General features: G+C 36.9%; 1 protein-coding gene across 1 annotated transcript in view; it reads right to left on the bottom strand.

Annotated features, from left to right (window-relative positions):
- The window catches only part of LOC140172476 (cubilin-like), a 63,719-nt gene extending 47,030 nt beyond the window's left edge, over nt 1-16,689 (bottom strand). Inside the window, exons 1-2 of the mRNA XM_072195622.1 lie at nt 16,299-16,689; nt 7,535-7,618 (exon numbers count right to left, since the gene is read on the bottom strand). Coding sequence (XP_072051723.1) covers nt 7,535-7,618; nt 16,299-16,689 — 475 coding nt within the window. The remainder of the gene's footprint in view (nt 1-7,534; nt 7,619-16,298) is intronic.
- Between the last annotated feature and the right edge of the window lie 5,363 nt (nt 16,690-22,052).

Below are 22,052 nucleotides of genomic sequence, written 5' to 3'. Positions count from 1 at the left end.
TGCGACCACTGACTTTTTTTGTTCCTTATGACCAGAGGAAAAGTTTGACATATCGCACAACTCTGTGGTATATTTGGTTAACAAGATAGAGGGTTAAATGCACAAAGTAGAAAAAAAGTGACTATATCTCATTAACCAATAATCCTACAGATATGCAACCACTGACTTTTTTGTTCCTTATGACCAGAGGAAAAGTATGACATATCGCACGACTCTGTGGTATATTTGGTTAAAAAGATAGAGGGCTAAATGCACAAAGTAGAAAAAAGTGACTATATCTCATAAACCAATGATCCTACAGAAATGCGACCACTGACTTTTTGTTCCTTATGACCAGAGGAAAAGTTTGACATATCGCATACGACTCTGTGGTATATTTGGTTAAAAAGATAGAGGGTTAAATGCACAAAGTAGAAAAAAAGTGACTATATCTCATCAACCAATGATCCTACAGATATGCGACCACTGACTTTTTTGTTCCTTATGACCAGTGGAAAAGTATGACATATCGCACGACTCTGTGGTATATTTGGTTAAAAAGATAGAGGGCTAAATGCACAAAGTAGAAAAAAGTGACTATATCTCATAAACCAATGATCCTACAGAAATGCGACCACTGACTTTTTTGTTCCTTATGACCAGAGGAAAAGTTTGACATATCGCACGACTCTGTGGTATATTTGGTTAAAAAGATAGAGGGTTAAATGCACAAAGTAGAAAAAGTGACTATATCTCGTTAACCAATGATCCTACAGATATGCGACCACTGACTTTTTTTGTTCCTTATGACCAGAGGAAAAGTATGACATATCGCATACGACTCTGTGGTATATTTGGTTAACAAGATAGAGGGTTAAATGCACAAAGTAGAAAAAAAGTGACTATATCTCATCAACCAATGATCCTACAGAGATGTGACCACTGACTTTTTTGTTCTTTATGACCAGAGGAAAAGTTTGACATATCTCGCACCACTCTGGGGAATATTTGGTTAAAGAGAGAGAGGGTTAAGTACACAAAGTACAAAAAGGATGCAGCCAAAGATAGGAGCTTGTAGTCACCTGCTCCGCAGCCGACTGATGATTCCGCTTTGCCCGTGTTCCACTTTGCCCCGATCTCCCTAAATATTCGTCTCAGGCTGAACTATTTAGCTACCGTTCAAAAAATTCGACATTTTTGTAAGACGGGGTGCAGGCCCTTTAAATATCCCTAAAATCCTTCACAGATACCTTATTTCAGATTAACTTCTTTAAAACAATAAAAACTTTACACATTCAAAGCTTTATATTCTTTTCAAAGTCCAGAATCAAGTCAAACATTTTTATAATCACTCTTCAAGGCAAACATTTTACTACAACCCATTATAAAGAATTTATGACCGTCCCTGTCATTTTTTTTTTTCTAATGCATAATTCATTAGCCGAAATGCAGACTCATTGAGCATTTTGTACTGTAAGAACTTCGTGGCAACATGGAAAACGTAGCCCAAATGTACTTGACAGAATGATTTGTCATGGCAATCCGGCCATTATTTCGCCCAATAGTCGTGTTTCATGTTCCAATTCGAATACATACTGCTTTCGGCAGAAAAACACTACAACAAAATTTTTTAAATGGTGTCAAATTGTAAAATATACTTAGTATTTTGGCAAACGTTTTTGCAAAATATTTTGCCAATACTGGAATAACATTATGTTAGCATGCTTTGCAGTAATGTTATTAAAACATTTTATAGCCTCTTTACCCAATATTTAAACATTTTCTGTGAAATGTATTGTGTTTGCTGGGTAAGCGCTTTATTTCTTTGGTTGCAGTCTTTGCCTTAAAGGCCCATCAGTGATTTGCTCAGATTCAGCAAATTCAGATTTTGGTACCTTTGTCTTTGTCATAGATGTGCTAACATAGCCTGCTAGTGGTTCCGCCGCAAGCTGTGTATTTAAGATAAAATAAGGCATTTACATGCAATCTGTAATTTATATACTGTCATTTATATGCTGACTATGCAGATAAAACAGCTGTATTCTTTTTATTTTGCTAAATTTTTCATTTCAAAAATACCAAATGACAATTTGAATGATTTATCCTTCACCTTTAAGCAATTTATAAACAATTATATATTTTTTACACTTGCACTGGGATCACTGAATGGGTCTGTAAATAAACCCAAAGTCAGGCTTTGTTAAGCTAAACACTGTGCACACATTCATCAACACATGTTAAGCCAAAGTAACACTCAAGTTTAGCTATGCCTAAGCCATAGTTAACCTAGAGATTAGCAACCCCACAACCACTGTGTGAACCAGACTTAAGTCACATGTTTTTACCGCAGGTGAAATTGACTATTGACTTCCACTTATTACTTGGCTTAGAATAGAATTTAAGCTTTTTGAGTTAAAACCTTGTGGTAATTTTTCCATCTCATTTCACCATAAATTCTTATTTGGCAAATTTTACTGGTAAATCTTTTGCATGGCTTGTGTCGAATAGACACCAAAGTATTGCGTGTACCTAAAAATATCATCAAGTATATTTGAAACCAGTGATAATGATGCTAAAATAGGAGAAGTAAAATTTTGAATTGTTTGGTTTTTACAAGATGCATGTATCATGCGGTTAGTGCCAAAAAATTCCATCATCTGAAATAGCTGCCAGTTGTCATATTTTATATATGTGTACAATATAGAATGCAGAAATTGTCAAATGTCTATAGGGCAGCTGTTGCAGGTAGGACCTTTTCGCGGTAACTCTTCAATATCTTTTTTTTTTAATTCTTATTTCTTTCCATGATAAAAATTATAATCTTATAATGATCTAATTTCTTTTCATGAAATTATTTACATCACACACAACAATGATAACAGATATTGGTAAGATTTTAGAAGAAATATAATGTAGTTCCTAATAGCAGCCCATGCTAGTGTAAATTAGAAGAGCATAGCTTTGGGAATAGCCCATTAGTCCGAAGGATCTTTACTCCAAAGAGGGTTTAAGTTAGGGTTTACGGCATTTTATGTTAAGATTAGTGATATGTTTAGGATTAGGGATAGAGTTAGCATTAGGATTAGTGTCAGAGATAGGATTAGAGTTTATCAGTTGAGTTTCGCATTAAGGTATGTTTACAGTTAGGATTAGGGTTTAAGTTATAGTTTATGGTTAGGGTAAAGTTTATAGGGTTAGGGTTAGGAGAGGTGTTAGGGTTTATAATTAAGTTATTGGGTTTTCAGCCTAATGACCATTTGGCCTATCATTAACCTACAGTTTGATCAGCTTGTAGTCGGCGGGCTTAATAACATCGCGGATTAAATATATCACTATATTTTATTTGGAGAATTGTCTTGCAACATCTCTCCAGAAGTATTACAAATTAAGTCCTATACTTTGTCTACTTTCTTTAACACACAAAATATAGATCAGGCAAATCAAGGTCTACTTTACAGCGTAGTGGTAAAAGCCTAATAATTCCTGCCGATTACGAGCTGATCAAAGTTATATAACCATTTTTTTTATAAAAACATAGCTTCACTACTGTGATTTCCTAGTGTAATCACAGTAAACCCTGCAAAAATGTGAGCTGTTAAAAACTTAAAATCTGAAAAATTTGCACTAGCCCACTAGTGAGAGGACAAAATCATTTTGCCTCACTGATAGTTAGGGGAAAAAGTTCACTTTGGTGACCACTCTCTGGCTAGTAAGGTTTGACGATTGATTCGACTTCTATGGACCATTTAGAAAAAAAATAGCCACCATGTCCCTCGCAAAAATCCCGGCATTTTTTGCTAGAGGCCAAAATCCAAAATGGCCGCCACCACCATTTTGAAAATTTAAGTTTTGAACCAGAGCACCTATAATCATGCACAAAGACACTTTTTCGGATATGTCGAGTACAAGGATTCGATTCTGACATTAGTTTGACATTACGGCATCATTTTCACCCAGAAATCCAAGATGGTGGCGGCACCATCTTGAAAAATTTAGTTTTGAACAAGAGGACCTTAAATGGTGTACAAAGACACTTTTTTGGATACGTCGACCACAAGGATTTCAAATTTGACATTACTTTGACATTACGAACTCATATTTACCCAGAAATCCAAGATGGTGGCGCATGGTATCATCTTGAAAAAAATGAGTTTTGAACCAGATTACTAGTACCTAAAATCGTGTACAAAGACACTTTTTCCGGTAAGTCGAACCCAAGAAATCCGAATCTGACATTAAGTTGACGTTACAAAATAATTTTTGCCCAGAAATCCAAGATGGCCCCCCATTTGGTAGAACGTAAATGTGATTTTTGAATGAGAGCAGAAGCATAAGTGTGTCATTTCCGCCTTATCTGGGGTTCATGTCTCTTATATGGGGTTTCAACTGCCTTATCTTGGGTTTACATCCCTTATCTATGGATAAAGGCGCCTTATCTGTGGTTTAGCGGCCTTATCATGGGTTTACGTTCCTTACCTGTGGCTAAGATGCCTTAACCTTAGCATATCGCAGTCTAAACCCAGATAAGGCATATAAACCCCAGATATGCGCCATAACCCCAGATAGCGACGTAGACCCCAGATAAAGCAGTCTAAACCCCAAATAAGGCACCTTAACCCTAAATAAGGAACATAAACCCCAGAAAAGACATCTAAACCCCACATAAGGTGCCTTAACTCTAGATAAGGGTTGTTAACCCCAGATAAGGGTCGTAAACCTCAGATAAGGCATCTAAACCCAAGATAAGGCGCCTTAACCCCCAGATAAGAGACGTAAACTCAGATATGGCAGTTTAAACCCCAGATAAGGCGCCGTCTGGGTTTTACTTCTATTATATTAGGTTTATGTTCCTTATTTATGGTTAAGGCGCCTTATTTGGGGTTGGGACTGGTTTATCTGAGGTGTACGTCCCTTATCTGGGGTTACGGTGCCTTATCGGGGGTTTAAACTGTCATATCTGAGTTTACGTCTCTTATCTGGGGTTAAGGCGCCTTATCTTGGGTTTAGATGTCTTATCTGAGGTTTACGACCCTTATCTGGGGTTAACGACCCGTATCTAGAGTTTGGGCACCATATGTGGGGTTTAGATGCCTTATCTTAGGTTTATGTTCCTCATTTAGGGTTAAATCGCCTTGTTTGGGGTTTGGACTGCTTTATCGGCGGTCTACGTCCCTTATCTGGGGTTACGGCGCATTATCTGGGGTTTAGATGCCTTATCTGGGTTTAGACTGCGATATGCTAAGGTTAAGGCATCTTAGCCACATGTAAGGAACGTAAACCCAGGATAAGGCCGTCTAAACCACAGGCAAGGCGCCTTATCCCTAGATAAGGGATGTAAACCCAAGATAAGGCAGTTTAAACCCCATATAAGGGACATGAACCCCAGATAAGGCGGAAATGACACATTTATGCTTCTGCTTTCATTCAAAAATCACATTTACGCTCTACCAAATGGGGCCATCTTGGATTTCTGGGCAAAAATTATTTTGTAACGTCAAATTAATGTCAGATTCGGATTTCTTGGGGTCGACTTATCGGAAAAAGTGTCTTTGTACACGATTTTAGGTAATCAGGTTCAAAACATTTAGTTATTCACGATGTAGCCAGCGGCCACCATCTTGGATTTCTGGGTAAATATGAGTTCGTAATGTCAAAGTAATGTCAAATTTGAAATCCTCGTGGTCGACTTATCCAAAAAAGTGTCTTTGTACACGATTTAAGGTCCTCTTGTTCTAAACTAAATTTTTCAAGATGGTGCCGGCCACCATCTTGGATTTCTGGGTGAAAATGATGCCGTAATGTCAAACTAATGTCAGAATCGGAATCCTTGTACTCGACATATCCGAAAAAGTGTCTTTGTACATGATTATAGGTGCTCTGGTTCAAAACTTAAATTTTCAAAATGGTGGTGGCGGCCATTTTGGATTTTGGCCTCTAGCGAAAAATGCCGGGATTTTCGCGAGGGACATGGTGGCTATTTTTTGTCTAAATGGTCCATAGAAGTCGAATCAATCGTCAAACCTTACTAGCCAGAGAGTGGTCACCAAAGTGAACTTTTTCCCCTAACTATGATGAGTAAAAAAAAATCCCCCACACAACTCTGTATAAAGGTATACATTGAAATTGAAAAAAATCCACCCCCCATAGAATCAAATAATGCGTCCTGTATGATCAAGCAAAAAGTGATTTCTCTTTTCTATTTTTCTTTATTTTTGTTGTGTTTTTTGAGATAAATTGTTCTTGCACAATTAACATCACTGATTCCTGAGCTCCTCAGGAACCACAACTGTTGTATAATTTGAATAGAATTTTTAGCATCTAGGCAAGAAAATGTCAAATGGAAATACAAGAATTGATTTTACCCATGGTGGCGTCTGCGCCAGGAAATGATTTTCACAGTACATTTCCCAAAGCAATAATACACCATGTATCTGCTATCTATCATAACAGAGCTTGTAATCACAAAATGAAGGCCAATTAATATCGGTTTTCTATAGGAGTATTTCTTATGTGTCTTAACGCCAGTGGATGAGGCTGACATTAGCAATTACAAATTTACTGTATGCCCAAAAATAGTCATGAAGGGGAAGGTATTAAAAAATAATAAAAAAAATCATACCTGGAAATCATACCTACCATCTCCTCTTTTGAACCATATAATTTTTTCTTCATAAAATCCAAGTTAACGTGTTTAATAAAGCAATTTTTTAATAAAAAAATTAAAATTTAAGCGCTTCAGCTTTTAAGGCTTGTTTCACTGTTAAGTAGAAAACAGATCCAAAAACTGATACTCGAAATATTTCAATTTGTATCATAGGAATCTTGATCACTCTGGAGTTTCTAGAAGTTAGTAGAAACAGCAACACTGTCCGGTCTTAATGACATAGCCAAACTTCCTGGTTCCTGTTAATTTATGAGCTGATTTATTTTAAATCTTGTCTAGTTTGTATGTCCCCTCGTCTTTATTCATGGTGTTATGACCTCTGCTCCTTATCCAGATTGCTTCTTTAAGCCAGCCAGATGTCTTATTCCCTGTGACTTGGGCACTATTTTCACCCCTACTACAGACCTGCCAACCTACCGAAGTCAGAAAGAGGGACATTGAGGCCAAAACCTTGTACATGTACACAAACCAGGTACCCTTCAAAGATTTGAGATGTGCGATACTTTCAGAATTCAGGGAAGGTTTTGCAGGTCTAAATTTATCAAAACAGACTAAAGAGAATGCTATAGCAAAATTTTAAAGTGAAATTTGCATCATTTTCTGCTGTTCTTACAAGTTTTTACATTTAAATTTGCCATTACTGAAATTTTCAGGAAGCAGGACTGTCCCTCATTTTCACTTCGGTAAACCCCAAATGAGGGACAGTCCCCAAAATGAGGGACAGTTGGCAGGTCTGCTACTATCCCCAACAAGTGATAATAATTCCCCTCTAAACACAAACAGAAATTTATCATACATGTACATGCATACAGCATTTTCTAATCAATTTAGATATTTATTTAGTAAGTATCTGTAAGTCAAAATTTACATTTAATGATTCAATCTACTCACCTTCATATGCCTTGCATGGTGACAATGCAACCAAAAGGAAGCCTATCAAGCACCATTTAATTTTTCCTTTCAGAAACATAGCACCTGGAAAAAAACAAAAAATATGAAATATCTATTACTAATTTACAAATTTTTTTAATGTTTTTTTTTATTACACCGTGTGCAAAAGTTGTTTTATTAATCGTAGCTATAATCTCTGACAAAATTCTTACCATGCTGCACAAATGTATGTATTACTTAAGTCATTTGTATGTTGTTGGACTCAGTGGCGTAGTGTGGGTCATCCGATTGGGGGCAACAGGTCTGATTGGGGGGCACCGGGTATGATTGGGGGGCACAAGCCATTTTTCGGCCATTTAAAATTTCAGATCGATTGGGGGGCACGCCCTGCCCCCCACGTGTCCCCACGCTACGCCACTGGTTGGACTTTCAAATCCACTGCCGACAAGGCACCTACAATGCACCTTTGATCTGGAACAATTTACCGTCCTCTGTGCAAAGTGCTCAAACAGTCTCGGCTTTTAAAAATGGCCTTAAAACTCACCTGTTTCCGCAAACATAATTTTACTTGCTTCATTTTTCTTTTGTTTTTCAATTGTTTCTTGTATATATTTTACATGTTTTGGTTTTTCACGCTGTGATCTTTAGAAATGGCATGTTACAAAAGCTCTCATGTATGTATGTATATGTATGTATTTGAAACTAAGATATAGTATTTGCACGTTGCCTCAATGTTCCTCTTTAACATAATCCTTCCCCACCAAACAATTTTGGAATAACATATGGTGATGATGAACATATCATCACCCTGAATTACTTTTAAAATCATTTATTGCAGTTTTGAGAAAAAGGCAAAAAACTGAAAAATTACTTGGTTTATGAGGGTCACACTAGGGTGACATAATAATTTAGGTCTTTTTCTTGGGGTACAAATACACAGATTCCCCTTTTGACGTTGATCAATGATGGCGTATCCCAATATGGGCAAAGGGTTTTACTTTGACAAGCTGACATAGTATGGGTGCTAACTGGTGCTTGATCTCTTCTTTTGGTTGGCTGGCCTGTGCCTGTTACATTTTCTGAGATGCAGATTTTTTATTTAGCAGATGCTAGAAGCATAGTTTTAGTTTTAGCTCACCAGTGGGAGGTGGTGTTTTTCACTGCCGGCCCCCACCTCGAAGGTGTCTTGATTATAAGGGCTGAAACTCCCCAAGACAGGTGGCAATCAACTGATGATCCCGCTGGTGAAAGCACAAGACAATTTCCATCAGTGGTCTTTATGTAACACTAAAAAATAACTAATTTTTCATTTGAATTCTTCTTTGAATGCTTTGATTCACTCTGGAAAGTGGACTTTTTTGTCAGGGGGATCATAGCAACACCCACAACTACCTCCCCCCTGTTTGGTAGCTTTCAGTGGATTTGGGCCCCTGCTCCACACAGGCTGCCCCCTCTGTAAAAAATCCTAGCTACACCACTGGAGTGGAGTCCATAGCAGGCAATTATTGTCTATATATGTGACACGACCTGGTCCATGGGGCCAAAGGAGGCACTTTTGAAAAATGAGTTACTGTAATTATTACATTATACATACAATAGGCTATCATTTACTGAAAACACCCAAGGTATAGCATACTTGGTTCTAAAGTTATGAAGTTTTTTACTGTTTTATTTTCTTATATATTTTCTTGTTTTTTGCTCCACATTTTTACCTTTATCTCAGTTTCAAATTTGCCGCCTTTGGCCCCCATCGTGTTACATATATATTCACTTAGTTTTTTTATTCTGATGCTTTAGTGGTTCATTATGATGGTGAAAAGGTGGATATGGGGATGTGCGGCAGATTTGGCGTGCATTTTTAGGCTTTTTGGTATGATGTTGGGTTGCAATTTTCAGAAAACTGGTTTAGAGATGGGGTATTTTAAGAAAATATTTTCCAAAAATTCAAGAAAATGCAGATTCTTTGACAGTGTTGTTTAAAAAAAGCAGTGTCTCAACATGCGGTATTCAAAATTCCCAGGCAATGGAATTGTCTAGTGCAATGGCATCCCAGTACTTAATACAATGGAGGGTGGCGACATTTGAGCACAAATAAACATGATGTCATTGCACTAGACAATTTCGACAAGGGAATTTTGAATATCGTGAGTTGAGATATGATTGTGTTTATTTACTTTTTTATGGTCAATATGAGTTTGATTTAAAAATAAAACCATGTGATTCATGCTTGATAATTATTTTTCTAACATAAAAGGCATAATGTCGTGATTACCGGAGACTTCCTTTAATTACAATTTGTAAACATTTACCACAATTGGGCGAATTTCCCATAATTTGGAACATAAATATAATCACAAATTAGTTTGGGTATATGTTTTTGGAATCACAGCCATGCAACCTATCAATCTAATATATCAAGAATAGTTGTTGAGGGAGAAGCCCTAGAAAGAGGTCAATCAGTCAAAAACATTTATGCAACCATTTGTCCTCTTAATTTTAAATTGCTCATTTATTAGTTGTTGTTTTATACCCTCAGTGACGACACTGTACGATACGGTTCAAACGAAAAACATCAAAACTATAAATACAATACATGAATGAATATATGTGCATTATTAACATTAAGGCAACCGTGCATTCTCAGACAACTTAAAGTGTCATAACTTCATAATTATTCATGGAAAACATATAAAAGTGTAGATTTTTTAAAGGGAAAAATTTCAAGGAATCTAAATATAAATATAGATTTGGTGTAAAAACAATAACTATGGAGAAAACAACAAAAAAGTGATTTTTTGCAACTTTTATTTGGTACATTATAACAAAAAAATACTTTTCCAAATTTTTTTGTATGTTTTTTGTTTCTTTGAAACATAAAAAAAATGTTTGATATTGGTGTGATGCATTGTTGGGGTGTGTGCCCCACTGATTCAACAAAGAGTTGCAAACACAAGTGAAATAGTGAAATAAAATCTATCAAAAAATGCAGTTGGGGTTTACAAATCTTTTTATCTCAATATCAAGGATTGAAATAAGCAGGAGCAAGGGGTAAATTTACCCCTGCCAAAAGGCAAAATGAGCACAAATACCGCTACCTCATGCACCACTCCGACTCGTCTTTTAAAGAATAGATATTAGCAAAATGTAAAAAGCCCATGCAAATATTAACAATCAAATACATACATTAAAATACATTTAATATTTGAACATTGAAAGTTGAAGCCTCAAATTTTGTATACAGGGGAGTATAACAAGGCAGTTCTCGGACCACTAGTCTCGTCTGCTTTTGCAATCACCTGCTTTCTTGATTGATAACCAGCACTTTCTCGATTGATAACCTTCAGTCTTATTCTTCTAGATGTGAAGGTGGTATATATTGTGTTGATGACTTGTACTAAATATTTTGGTCAAGCCTTAACCCACCACCCTACTCCAACCCAACATACCCTTACCACACTACTCCCACCACCCTATCCATATCATCCTACCTGCCATACCCAGATCTCACTACCCCACCACCCTCCTCCACTACCACCCTACCCTAACACACACCCTGTCCCCACCAACTTACCTCCACTACCCCACCACCCTACATGTACCCACCACACCCTGACCCCACTACCACACCACCATACTCCATCCTACCCTACCCTACCACATTCCCCAACTACATTACCAAGCCACACCCTGACCTACTACTCACCACCTTTATCCCGACCACCCTGTACTACACTTATACCCCACCACCATACTCTGCCCACTACCCCACCACATCCTGTCCTACTACCCCCATCCCCCTACCCAACACCCTCTGCCCCAGCACCCTACCACCCCAGCACCATACCCCAGCCCATTATCCCCACCACCCTACCTCTACAACCCTACCCCATCCTCATACCTTACCACCCCTACCCACCCACTACCCCACCACAACGTTACCCCACCACAATACCCCACCATTCTACCCTATCACACCCTACCTCCTTCCACACCACCCTAACCACCCACATCACCCATCCCACCCCAGACCCCACTAAAACTACAACCCCAACCCTACCCACTACCCCACCCTATCTCACTCACCACTCGACCACATCCTGACCCCACTACCCCTACCAACCTGACCCCACATCCCTACTTCCACCACCCTGACCCCACCTCCATACTTTCACCACCCTACCCAACCCCACTACACCCATCACTACCCCACTCCACTACTCCCATCACTACCCTACCACCCCACTACATCAGGAACCCACTACCTCACCACCCTACCCCATCATACTACCCCACACCCTACCCCACCCCTACGCTACCATCGCGTCACCCTACAACACTGACCCTTACCCTTACATATTTGGGGCATTTAATTTTACTAGGGTAATGAGAAAATATAGAGCTTTCTTGTGGTACAAAAATTTCAAATTTGATGAATAAAATTGGGGAATGAGGCTGTTGATCAGGTCATACCCCTTTAAGCAAAATATGAAACAACTGTTCACCGTGACCTCAACCTTGTCCTTGTCTGTGAGTTGTGATTCTTTCAATCTCTCTGTCCAACAATTTCCCTCATTGGGATGTTCTCTTCTTGAGTTTCATTACATTTACAACATCGGCATTTTACTTTGTCAAACGAAAACCCAGCAAAAGTATACAGAAATGGATTGAGGGTAGAATTGATAGGTAACACAAATGTTGCTATCCAGGCATAAGCAGTAGGGCTGACAACAACTGCACCTGCCTGGACAAGAATTGATAAAACCCCAATTGGTACCCAGCAACATAGGTCTGAAAGGACAAGGAGAGACATTTTTATTGCCATTCGTGTTTCTGTGTTTGATTTTCGAGACTGTCCAGAGTTCCTGGTGGTTTTTCTAGCATTAATAAAAATGGCCATGTAACAGAAACCTACCACTATGAAACAGATAAGGTTAAGACCAGCGAACATAGCAATGGATAGATACATGAAAATCTTGCTATGATCATATGTATTCATTGATATATATTCTTCTAATATGTATGAGTAATCATGTTCAGTGTTAAAGGTCAAACTGCGTAATGTTTTGCTTTCATTATAAAGCTTACTTTTTGTGATGGGAAGTCCCACACAAACTTCTGAAACTTTATATAAATCTGAATTTGTTCCTGCTAATACAAAAGAAGCAACGCTGAAACTGACTGCTACTGACCACAATAGGGCTAACAGTAATTGAGCTAGAGATGGACTCAAGCGGCGGCTTCCAAATGGGTACCGGTACTTAAAAGAAAAAAACGGTCGACGCTTATCAGTGTTATCAAGAAAGTTGAAGCCTCACAGGATAATACAGATAAGGCTCCTGCAAATCTACACAATGCACTTCTTCGCCAGGATTCTGAATTTGCTGGAAAAAAATCTCCATAATACACATCTGCTGAAAGTAAAATGATCAGATATAAGCACATTGTGAGATCAGATATTGAGAGGTTTGTGATAAGAAGAAACTGGACCTCATTGCTTTGTTTCTTATGTCTATATCCTGCATAGAGAACAAATACATTTCCAAGAATGCCCAAGATACTCATGAACCACATAATAATACGAAGGATGTTGAGGTTCAGCATTTTTATTTATTTATTTATTTATTTAATGACATCTTTAACGAGGGTAAACCCTGATCAGTGCAAGCACTGCTTTCCACAGGGGCCCTCGATACAATAAAACATAAACAAATGATTTACAAGGAAATAAATGTAAAATACACTTAGAAAGTCATTGCACCAATAATACAAGATAATTATAAAACAAATAAATATTATAAAATTACAAACTACATAATATATACAGAGTAATACCATAAAATATTTAAAAGATTAAAACACATGAGACTATAAACAGGATAGACTGGTTTAGGTTTGTAAAATGTGCTCCTTGAGCGACTTTTTAAAGTTAATAATATTGCTTATTTGTTTTAAATTGTCAGGGAGGTTATTCCATGCTGTTGTTCCAGAGTACCTGAAGGAACGTTTACCAGTTTCAGTATGAACAGAAGAATGAAAAACATTTTTATTTGCAACAAATCTAGTGTTGTATGAGTGAATGTTTATTTGTGAGTGAATGTTGTCCCTCAGGTACTCAGGAGCCACATTATTAATACACTTATACATGAGAATAATTCTAAAATAATCAGCCCGCTGATTTACCTTCATCCAATTGAGTTGTTTGTACAAATCCTTCACATGTAAATCCCTAACTGTTCACCCAAGAGTCAGTCTGGCTGCTCTGTTCTGTAAGACTTGAATCTGATTAATATATTTACTTCATGGCAGTTGACCAAATTGTACAACAGTAGTCGATGTGAGGCAAGATGATAGCATTACATAAAATATTACGAGTGTATTGATCAATATACCAACTTAACCTTTTTAAAACACCAAGTTTTTGTGATATTTTGCCAGCCATTTTTTCAATATGCTTATCCCATTTAAGTTATGGGTCAAACCACATACCAAGATATTTAAATTCATTCACATTCTCAAGAGTTTCATTATTGATTTTTATTTCCAAGTCACCCATTTTTCTAGTTCTTTGGTGTGTTCCAAAAGTCATAACCTTTGTTTTAGAGGCATTAAGTGTTAATTTGTTGGTGTTCATCCATTTAGAAATATGGTCTAGATCTTGGTTTAAACCATGCTCAATTTCAGACTTATTGTTTGAACTAAACAAAACTGCAGTGTCGTCAGCATATAAGACAACCTTACTTTTGTTGATTGCGTTGGGAAGATCATTTATGAATAAAATAAAAAGAAGGGGCCCCAATATTGAGCCTTGAGGCACACCGACTGTTACTGGTTGCGGATCAGATTGCACACCATCAATTAGAGTTGTTTGCTCACGACCTTTCAAATAATTTGAAAACCATCCCAACTCAGTGTCTTTGATTCCATACCAGGAGAGTTTGCGAAGGAGAACAGTATGAGACACCGTATCGAATGCTTTTTTTTAAATCTAAAAATACAGCCCCAGTAACTTCACCTTTATCCATGTTGTTAAAAATATAGTCAGTAACATCAGTTATTGCAGTAAGTGTAGAATGTTTGGGTCTGAAGCCAGATTGCGCAGTTGTTAAGAGCCCATTATGTTGAAGATATTCGTACACTTGGGTGTGGACAGCACGCTCAAGAATTTTAGAGATGACAGGAAGGACCGAAATAGGTCTGTAATTGCTGCAATCTGACTTCTTCCCCGCTTTAAATATGGGTGAAACAATTGCCTTTTTCCACTCCTTGGGAATGGAGGTGGTGAGGATGGTAAGATTTAAAAAATTACTGTATTATAGTCTCAAAGTTATACAAGAGTACATAAAAACGCTAAAAAACTCACAAATCCACTTGTAAATATCACATATAAAATGTCCAGTAGATGCTAGATGTTATAGTGAGCAACTGGTTCCAAAATTAGTTCAAAATTCCATTCAGAAACAGCACAGAAACAAAAAACAATGAGGAGGTGTGAGAGCTGTTGTACTACACGCTCAATCACTAGCTTCAGATTTGGCATGTGGTTGCACGTCAGGAATGGAGAGGGTGGCTCATCACTATTACATTGAATAGATGGCGCATAGCAACATATCGCAGCAGTGGTCACTGTCAAGTTGGCTGTTTCATTTAAGCCTGTGAATGCTTCACTCTGTAGCCACAGCAGTGGATTTTCTTTCAAGTTAATAGTTCTCAACAATGTACACATTGATAACATTGGAATTTGGTGCAAATTATTCTCAGACAGATCTAAATACTTTAAGTGAGTGAGGGAGTAAAATATGGTTTCTGGAAGATTATGAAGCTGGTTATGATCAAGTCTCAGATTTTCAAGCCTGGTTTGGTTATGTAAAGTGTCCGGATAGAGAAAGGTTAGCTCATTATAGGATAACCACAACATTTCTAGGTTTCTCAATGATCCAAAGGCATTGACAGCTATTTTGCGTATTGTATTGTTATCCAAGTCTGACTCCTCCAGAAATGTCAGTCCGTCGAACACTCCAGGCTGTATCTCACTCAATGTATTGTGATCCAGGTCTAACCACTTCAGACTTATCAGTCCATCGAAAATTGCAGTTTGTACCTCACGTAATACATTGTTATCCAGGTCTAACCCCTGCAGACTTGTCAGTCCCTCAAACACTCCAGGTTGTATCTAAGGCTGGCATTTTCGGTCGGGTAAACGGGTACCCGCCCGAGATAACATTACCCGGGTAGGAAATACCTCCCCGGGTACCTGAAATTCAAAAAAAAAAAAAAAAAAAAAAATTTTTTTTTTTTTTTTTTTATTTTTTCGGTTTTGTAGTGTCCCTGGACCTAGACCTAAATGCTAGGATCATTCATGGTTGACCTAAAAAAAAAAAAAAAAAAAAAAAAAATTCAAGATATTTTTTGTTATTTTTAATATGAAAATTGATAATTTGTATTCATGTCATAGTCTATTAATGATTTCAAAATGCATTCAAATTCAATACATTTTGAAATCATTAATAGACTATGACATGAATACAAATTATCAATTTTCATATAAAAAAAAATAACAAAATATCTTGAAATTTTTTTTTTTTTTTTTTAGGTCAACCATGAATGATCCTGGCATTTAGGTCTAGGTCCAGAGACACTACAAAACCGAAAAATAAAAACTTTAAAAAATTTAAAAAAAAAATTTTTTTTTTTTTTTTTTTTTTTTGCAATTTGGTACCTGGTTACCCGCCCGAAAATTGCGGCGGGTACCCGGGTACAAAATTACCCGAAAATGCCAGGCCTAGTTGTATCTCACTCAATGAATTGTTTTCCAGGTTTAACTTCTCCAGACATGTCAGTCCTTCAAACACACCAGGCTGTAACTCACCTAACGAATTATCACTCAGATCCAATTCTTCTAATGATTCAGCAAACCTTGCAAATGCCATCGCTTTAATACTATGTAAAGTACTGCCCGCCCAGCTGAGACTATTCACATCATCGTATGGATACAACACTTGAGTCACAAAGATACTTCCATCCATGCAATTACTGGTTATGGTGACATTATCCAAGGCACAGGTACAGTTGGATGAGCATTCCATGTGGCATCTTGTATCATTAACTTCTCCTTCACACTCAACCTCCTCAGTAAAGTCTTGTCCACTAACAGTCATTTGATTATTACAATCAAAGAAAACCACATATAAAACCATTGCTATTCCTACATACATGTAGCATGGGAGTTTACAACACAACCAACAATGCCCAGAGTATCTACCCATGGTGTTATCAGCTCCGTTTCAAATCACAAAGTGGTATTTTTTGCCCAACTGCTTCATGTATTAAAGGGACATTGACATGTACAGGTGGTCATCTGAATTTTTGTATACCTTTATTTTGACTTCAGGATGTGGTACATATTTTATCACAAAATACCAAGTTGCAAAAACATAACAAAAGCACAAAACGGCAAGCTTTGTGAAAATTATTGTATCTGATAATTTTTCATCAGATCCTACACACTTAAACTAAACTCCTTGAAGTGCTGCTTTAAAATGCAGAGAATTCTAAAGCAACACTACATGATGAGAGCAGAGGGGATTGACTAAAGAATGGGGTTCATGGGGCAACTTTAGGGCCTCTGGTGGTGTGCACGGGTAACTCCCCAGTGGGTGTCCAGGGGGCAATGCCCCTGGAAGCTCTTGGATTAATAGCATTTTTATATGGCTTAATAAGATGACACTCCTTGCACATGATTTCTTGATTAACCAAGGTTAAAAAAAGATGATTTCTCAAGTAATCAAGAATCAAAAAAGATGTCTTTTGTCCACTTACAATGTACTACAATGTAGCTCCTGTGAGCCATTTGGAATGCAGTACTGCGCCCATAGGAATGCGTTACTGCACCCATGTGCCAGAAGTGATGTGCGCCGCTAGTTGTGCATCTCTGTCCTACACACTACGCAAGCAAATGTGAAGGTATACTGGTCTATAAAAGGTTTTTGGCTACTTTAAGTATTACAAGCTTTCTCTGATGCTAGATAAAATAACTGAATGAAAAATCGTTGGAGTTAGTCGCAGAGACAGGATAAGGAATGACCACATTCAGAAAACACTTGGCTTGGTTTAATACGTACATGTACATCAATTCTTGACTATGGCCACATCCATCACATTCATCAATGACATCAGATTCCCCAAACTTTGTATTAATGCTATACCATAGGCATAAGTACTGGACTGACTCATGGAAGGCATTATCGATGCCCAGAGATTTGCCCAAGAGACTGGAATCCGTGGATGGCGAACTTCCAGCCATGGCTGCCACCTTGGCAGACCCTGAAACTAGGCTTAAGTTGAAGTAAGTTGAAAGTAAATCAAAGATGATATATAATGTAGTTACAACCCTATACATAAAATATGATCCGTAACATGTCAAAATGATCTGTTTTCATCCTAAACTGTTTAAATGTTTATACATGTACTGGTCTCCATAATTATACAACAATTGTGCAAAAAATGTTCAGCTCAAAATTTCCAAATGTCCCTTTAAAGAGAAACAGTGAGTTTCATATTTCAATTTGTCAAACAATCAGTGTGATTTACTATATTATTATTTGTAACTGAATATACAATATTGCTTTCACTACCAGATTGATGAACACCCAGGGGTAAACCACTCCATGGTAATCACAGAGAGTGGCAGGACTTAAAATAATGTTTACGTTACAGGGCTAGTTTGGACAGATTCAACCGAAAGAAGCTCCAAATTAGGAGCTTAAAAAAAGCTTTATTTTAAAACACAAATAATAGTTATGATGTTTACAAAATATTTAGGAGCTGATAAGCTTGATCATAAAATTGCACAATGGGCCATTCCAGGTAATTTACATTTCAGCAAAACTCCCTGGTGGATTTTACTGGGGGATTTTATTGACAATTACCAGAGGATTTGTTTTGCATATGGCCCATTTCACGGTTAGGCGCCACTTTTGGTGAAAAAAACTTGAAATTTTCAAAATGGATTAAATTTCATTTAATTGGGGTTTTCTTTTCCACATAAGACCAGATTTTCATAAAAATATCATTTCCCAGCTTAAATCTCTCTACTTCTTGAAGAAAATTATAATTTATTATCTCATGTTATGTAATTTTTAACAAATTTGATAAATATTGAGTAGTGAATATTTATACTTTTACTGTCCAATACATATATAATAGATATTTAAAATAAACAAGTATGTCATAGGCTCTCTTCTGACCAAATTTGGGCAAATTTTGTTGTGTAATGACAAATTTATGGCCACTTACATGTAATTTTGTGGTAAAAAAGGAAATTGACATGAAAAGGTTTACTCAACAATTTTAATAATCAATGAATGACTCTGATATTTCACAGCTTTGATGGTCATAATATGGGTAATGTTCACAAATAATATCAGCCAGTTTGAAAGCATGGAGGTCAAATTCAAGATTCTTATGTTTGTGCAATTTTGGATGTGACTGATGTCAATGTGAACGGAAACCACACACTGTAAAGTAGAGTATGTTTTAGAAAATAATGATTCAAAGAGTTTTCACACACTCAGTAAATTAAATGGGATATATTGAAACATATTAACCTGTGTTAGTGTTCATTTTAAAACATTGTTTACAATTTATAGAGGTGGATGTGACATTTTTAATTGTGAACAGAATATTTCATTATTATAAACAGTTTGCTTGTCAAAATATAAGCTTTAAAGCACTTCTAACACATATATTTTGATAGATTCTATTGAATTGAGCAATGCTAAAATGTTTTTCCTGACCCTTTATATTTTTGCCAAGCAAAATGTTTATAATACTGAAATATTCCGTTCACAATTGAAAATGTCACATCCGCTTCTGTAAATTGTATACAAAACTGTCCCCCAAAAGACAACAACAAAGCCATGAAATAATCATATGTGACATGTATGAAATAATAAACCTATTTTAGAAAGTCAAATATCATGTTGTTTAAGTATTTTGGCCTAAAAACTACTAATTTTGAGGATGTGACATGTGAACGGAAATTGAAGCTTTTGAATCTCCTGTCACAATTAAAGAAGGCATGCTGAATTAAAAACTTATTGTGCCTTTTGATCCCCCACAAACTTGTAATGAAATAACTTCAAACTGGCATCCTAGTCCCATACCTGTCTTAGTTCTTTGAAGAAACTATTTTGGATGTGACAGGTACCATGGATGTGACACATGTGAACGGAAACTTTGAAATGACATCTGCAAGCTAAGTTGATGAAGGAGTTTTCATTAAATGGTGTCATTAGATAGCTCATAGCAGGAGATTTTTAAAAATCAAGGAGAACAAATTCAGCCACTTATTTGTTAATAAATTATACTATTTGGAAAATTAATCGGATGTGACAAAATTGTGAACGGAATTTGTTGGCAAAAATTCAAAATATCGCTGTATCTACGTATTAAGAGCAACAAGTGTAATTTGTTCAACAAATAGTAACAAGACTCTGAACTTTACTAAAACACACTAGTTTGCCATTCATGTAAAGTATTAGTCGATCTATTCCACATTGAATAAGGTACATAGATGTGAACGGAAAATGTCACATACGAATTCAGAAATTTAAATGGTTCTCATGCTAGTTTAACTGACAACTACTACTTTGTTCATGTATGGCTGTATAGTGCAACTTGTTCATTACATAAAAACAACAAAAGCAGCTGGTAGGCTCAACATAGTTAAAAGTGGCAGCATTGGAAAATTAATGTCTGTTTTTAGGTTGCTAGTAAAATGTGTTTTTTGACCACTTCTGACCCCTGTGCGCCCTGAAAGATAAAAGCAGAAAGGCCGATTAAGCTAGTGGAGGTAGGCTATACAGAGACAATGAAAAATCACCAACAGTCAATTCTGTAACCCCATTATTTTTTACACACCAGGCCAGATACGTTGAAAATCAAAAAGTGGCGCCTAACCGTGAAATGGGCCATATATTTGAGGGTTTTTGCATAAATTCTGCAAATTTCCCATAGATTTTATGTGACCTTTTAACCAATAAATGAGACCCAACACTTGGGGCCCAAATCGATCATTAATTTTGATTCGCTGTTGTGAACACATGTGCTGTATTTGACTGTGCATACCATTGTTAATAACAGGGTGGTTTTCCATACAGGCAGTGAATGTGATCTGTATATTGTTCTCAATCTACCAAAAAAACGTTGACAACGTAAAGAAATCAGCAAGTTTAAAAAACCCACCTCGCTCACTTTTTGAAACTTGGTCCCATTTGTAAAAGGTACTGATTTAAACTTTGTCATATTTATATAAATCTAAAACATTTCTAGAAGTGTTTAAGTATCTTTAATGTGCAGATGCGATATTAATGTGTAAGCTTTCTGGAACGACCTGAAAGGTTATTATCTTGTTCTTGCATGGTAAGCCAATTGTGTTTTGTTTTATAATAATCATGATTAATGATTGAATTAACGAATAACAAGCAGGCTTGTAATCTTGTTGGAAACGCTGTATTCTGTTGAAATAAAATAAAAACACTGATTTGCTGTTGGTGTTCAAAATGGGACCAAGTTTCAAAAAGTGAGCGAGGTGGTTTTTTTTATCTTGTTTATTTCTTTACGTTGTCAACGTTTTTTTGGTAGATTTCTTTTCTTTTTATGAATGTAGCCAAGCAGCTCCAAGCTTGGAAAGTCATCAGGTTACGAAGTGCTCCATAAAACGAATAAAACGAAAAAATAGATGTTTGAAGTTGCTATTCTTGATTCATGACAATAAATAATTAAACAAAACTTTATCAGTCGTTTATTTTTAAAACTTGCTCGCCACGCTGTGACTGTAATGTTAAGAGGCGTACAATGTTCAATATACATTTTAATATACTTTAATTATTCAAGGCAACGTAAATATGTAAAGAAAATGTAAATATGAACAACAAACACCCAATGTTGACAATGCCAGAGCGACACAGAGAGTAAGTCCGATTTAGGCCTACTTCAAGTCGGAACTGATAAATGCGCATAAGCGTCTAAATGCCCGACTAGGCAAGATAATCGTGTTTTAATGTTTGTGGTTCTTTGTAGCCCTGCTGGGCATTCTACTTGGCTATCCGTGATTTCAGCGGTTTGTGGTTCTTTGTAGCCCTGCGGGCAATGTAGTTGGATATCGGCGATCTTTCGTGGTTTGTGGTTTTAATTTCCCTCATCAAGCCCTGCCTTCTATCGGGAGCTAATTTATAGTTTAAGCTTGTTGGATATCCAAATTTCGCGGTTTGTGGTTCTTTATAGCCCCGCGGGGCAATCTAGTTGGATATTAATATTGAGCGGCAGTTGTTGGCGATCTTTCGCTGTTTGAAGTCTTAATTTGTTAGATATCCATATTTCGCGATTTGTGGTTCTTTATAATCGATAAGCCCGCGGGTAATCTGGTTGGATATCCAAATTTCGCGGTTTGTGGTTCTTTGTAGCCCTCTTGCGGGCAATCTAGTTGGATATCCCTATTTTGTGGCGGTTGTCGGCGGTC

Source organism: Amphiura filiformis, chromosome 16, assembly GCF_039555335.1.
Source record: "Amphiura filiformis chromosome 16, Afil_fr2py, whole genome shotgun sequence".
NCBI lineage: Eukaryota > Metazoa > Echinodermata > Ophiuroidea > Amphilepidida > Amphiuridae > Amphiura > Amphiura filiformis.
The sequence above is the reverse complement of the archived record's forward strand: the minus strand, read 5'-3'. Positions and strand labels throughout refer to the sequence as shown.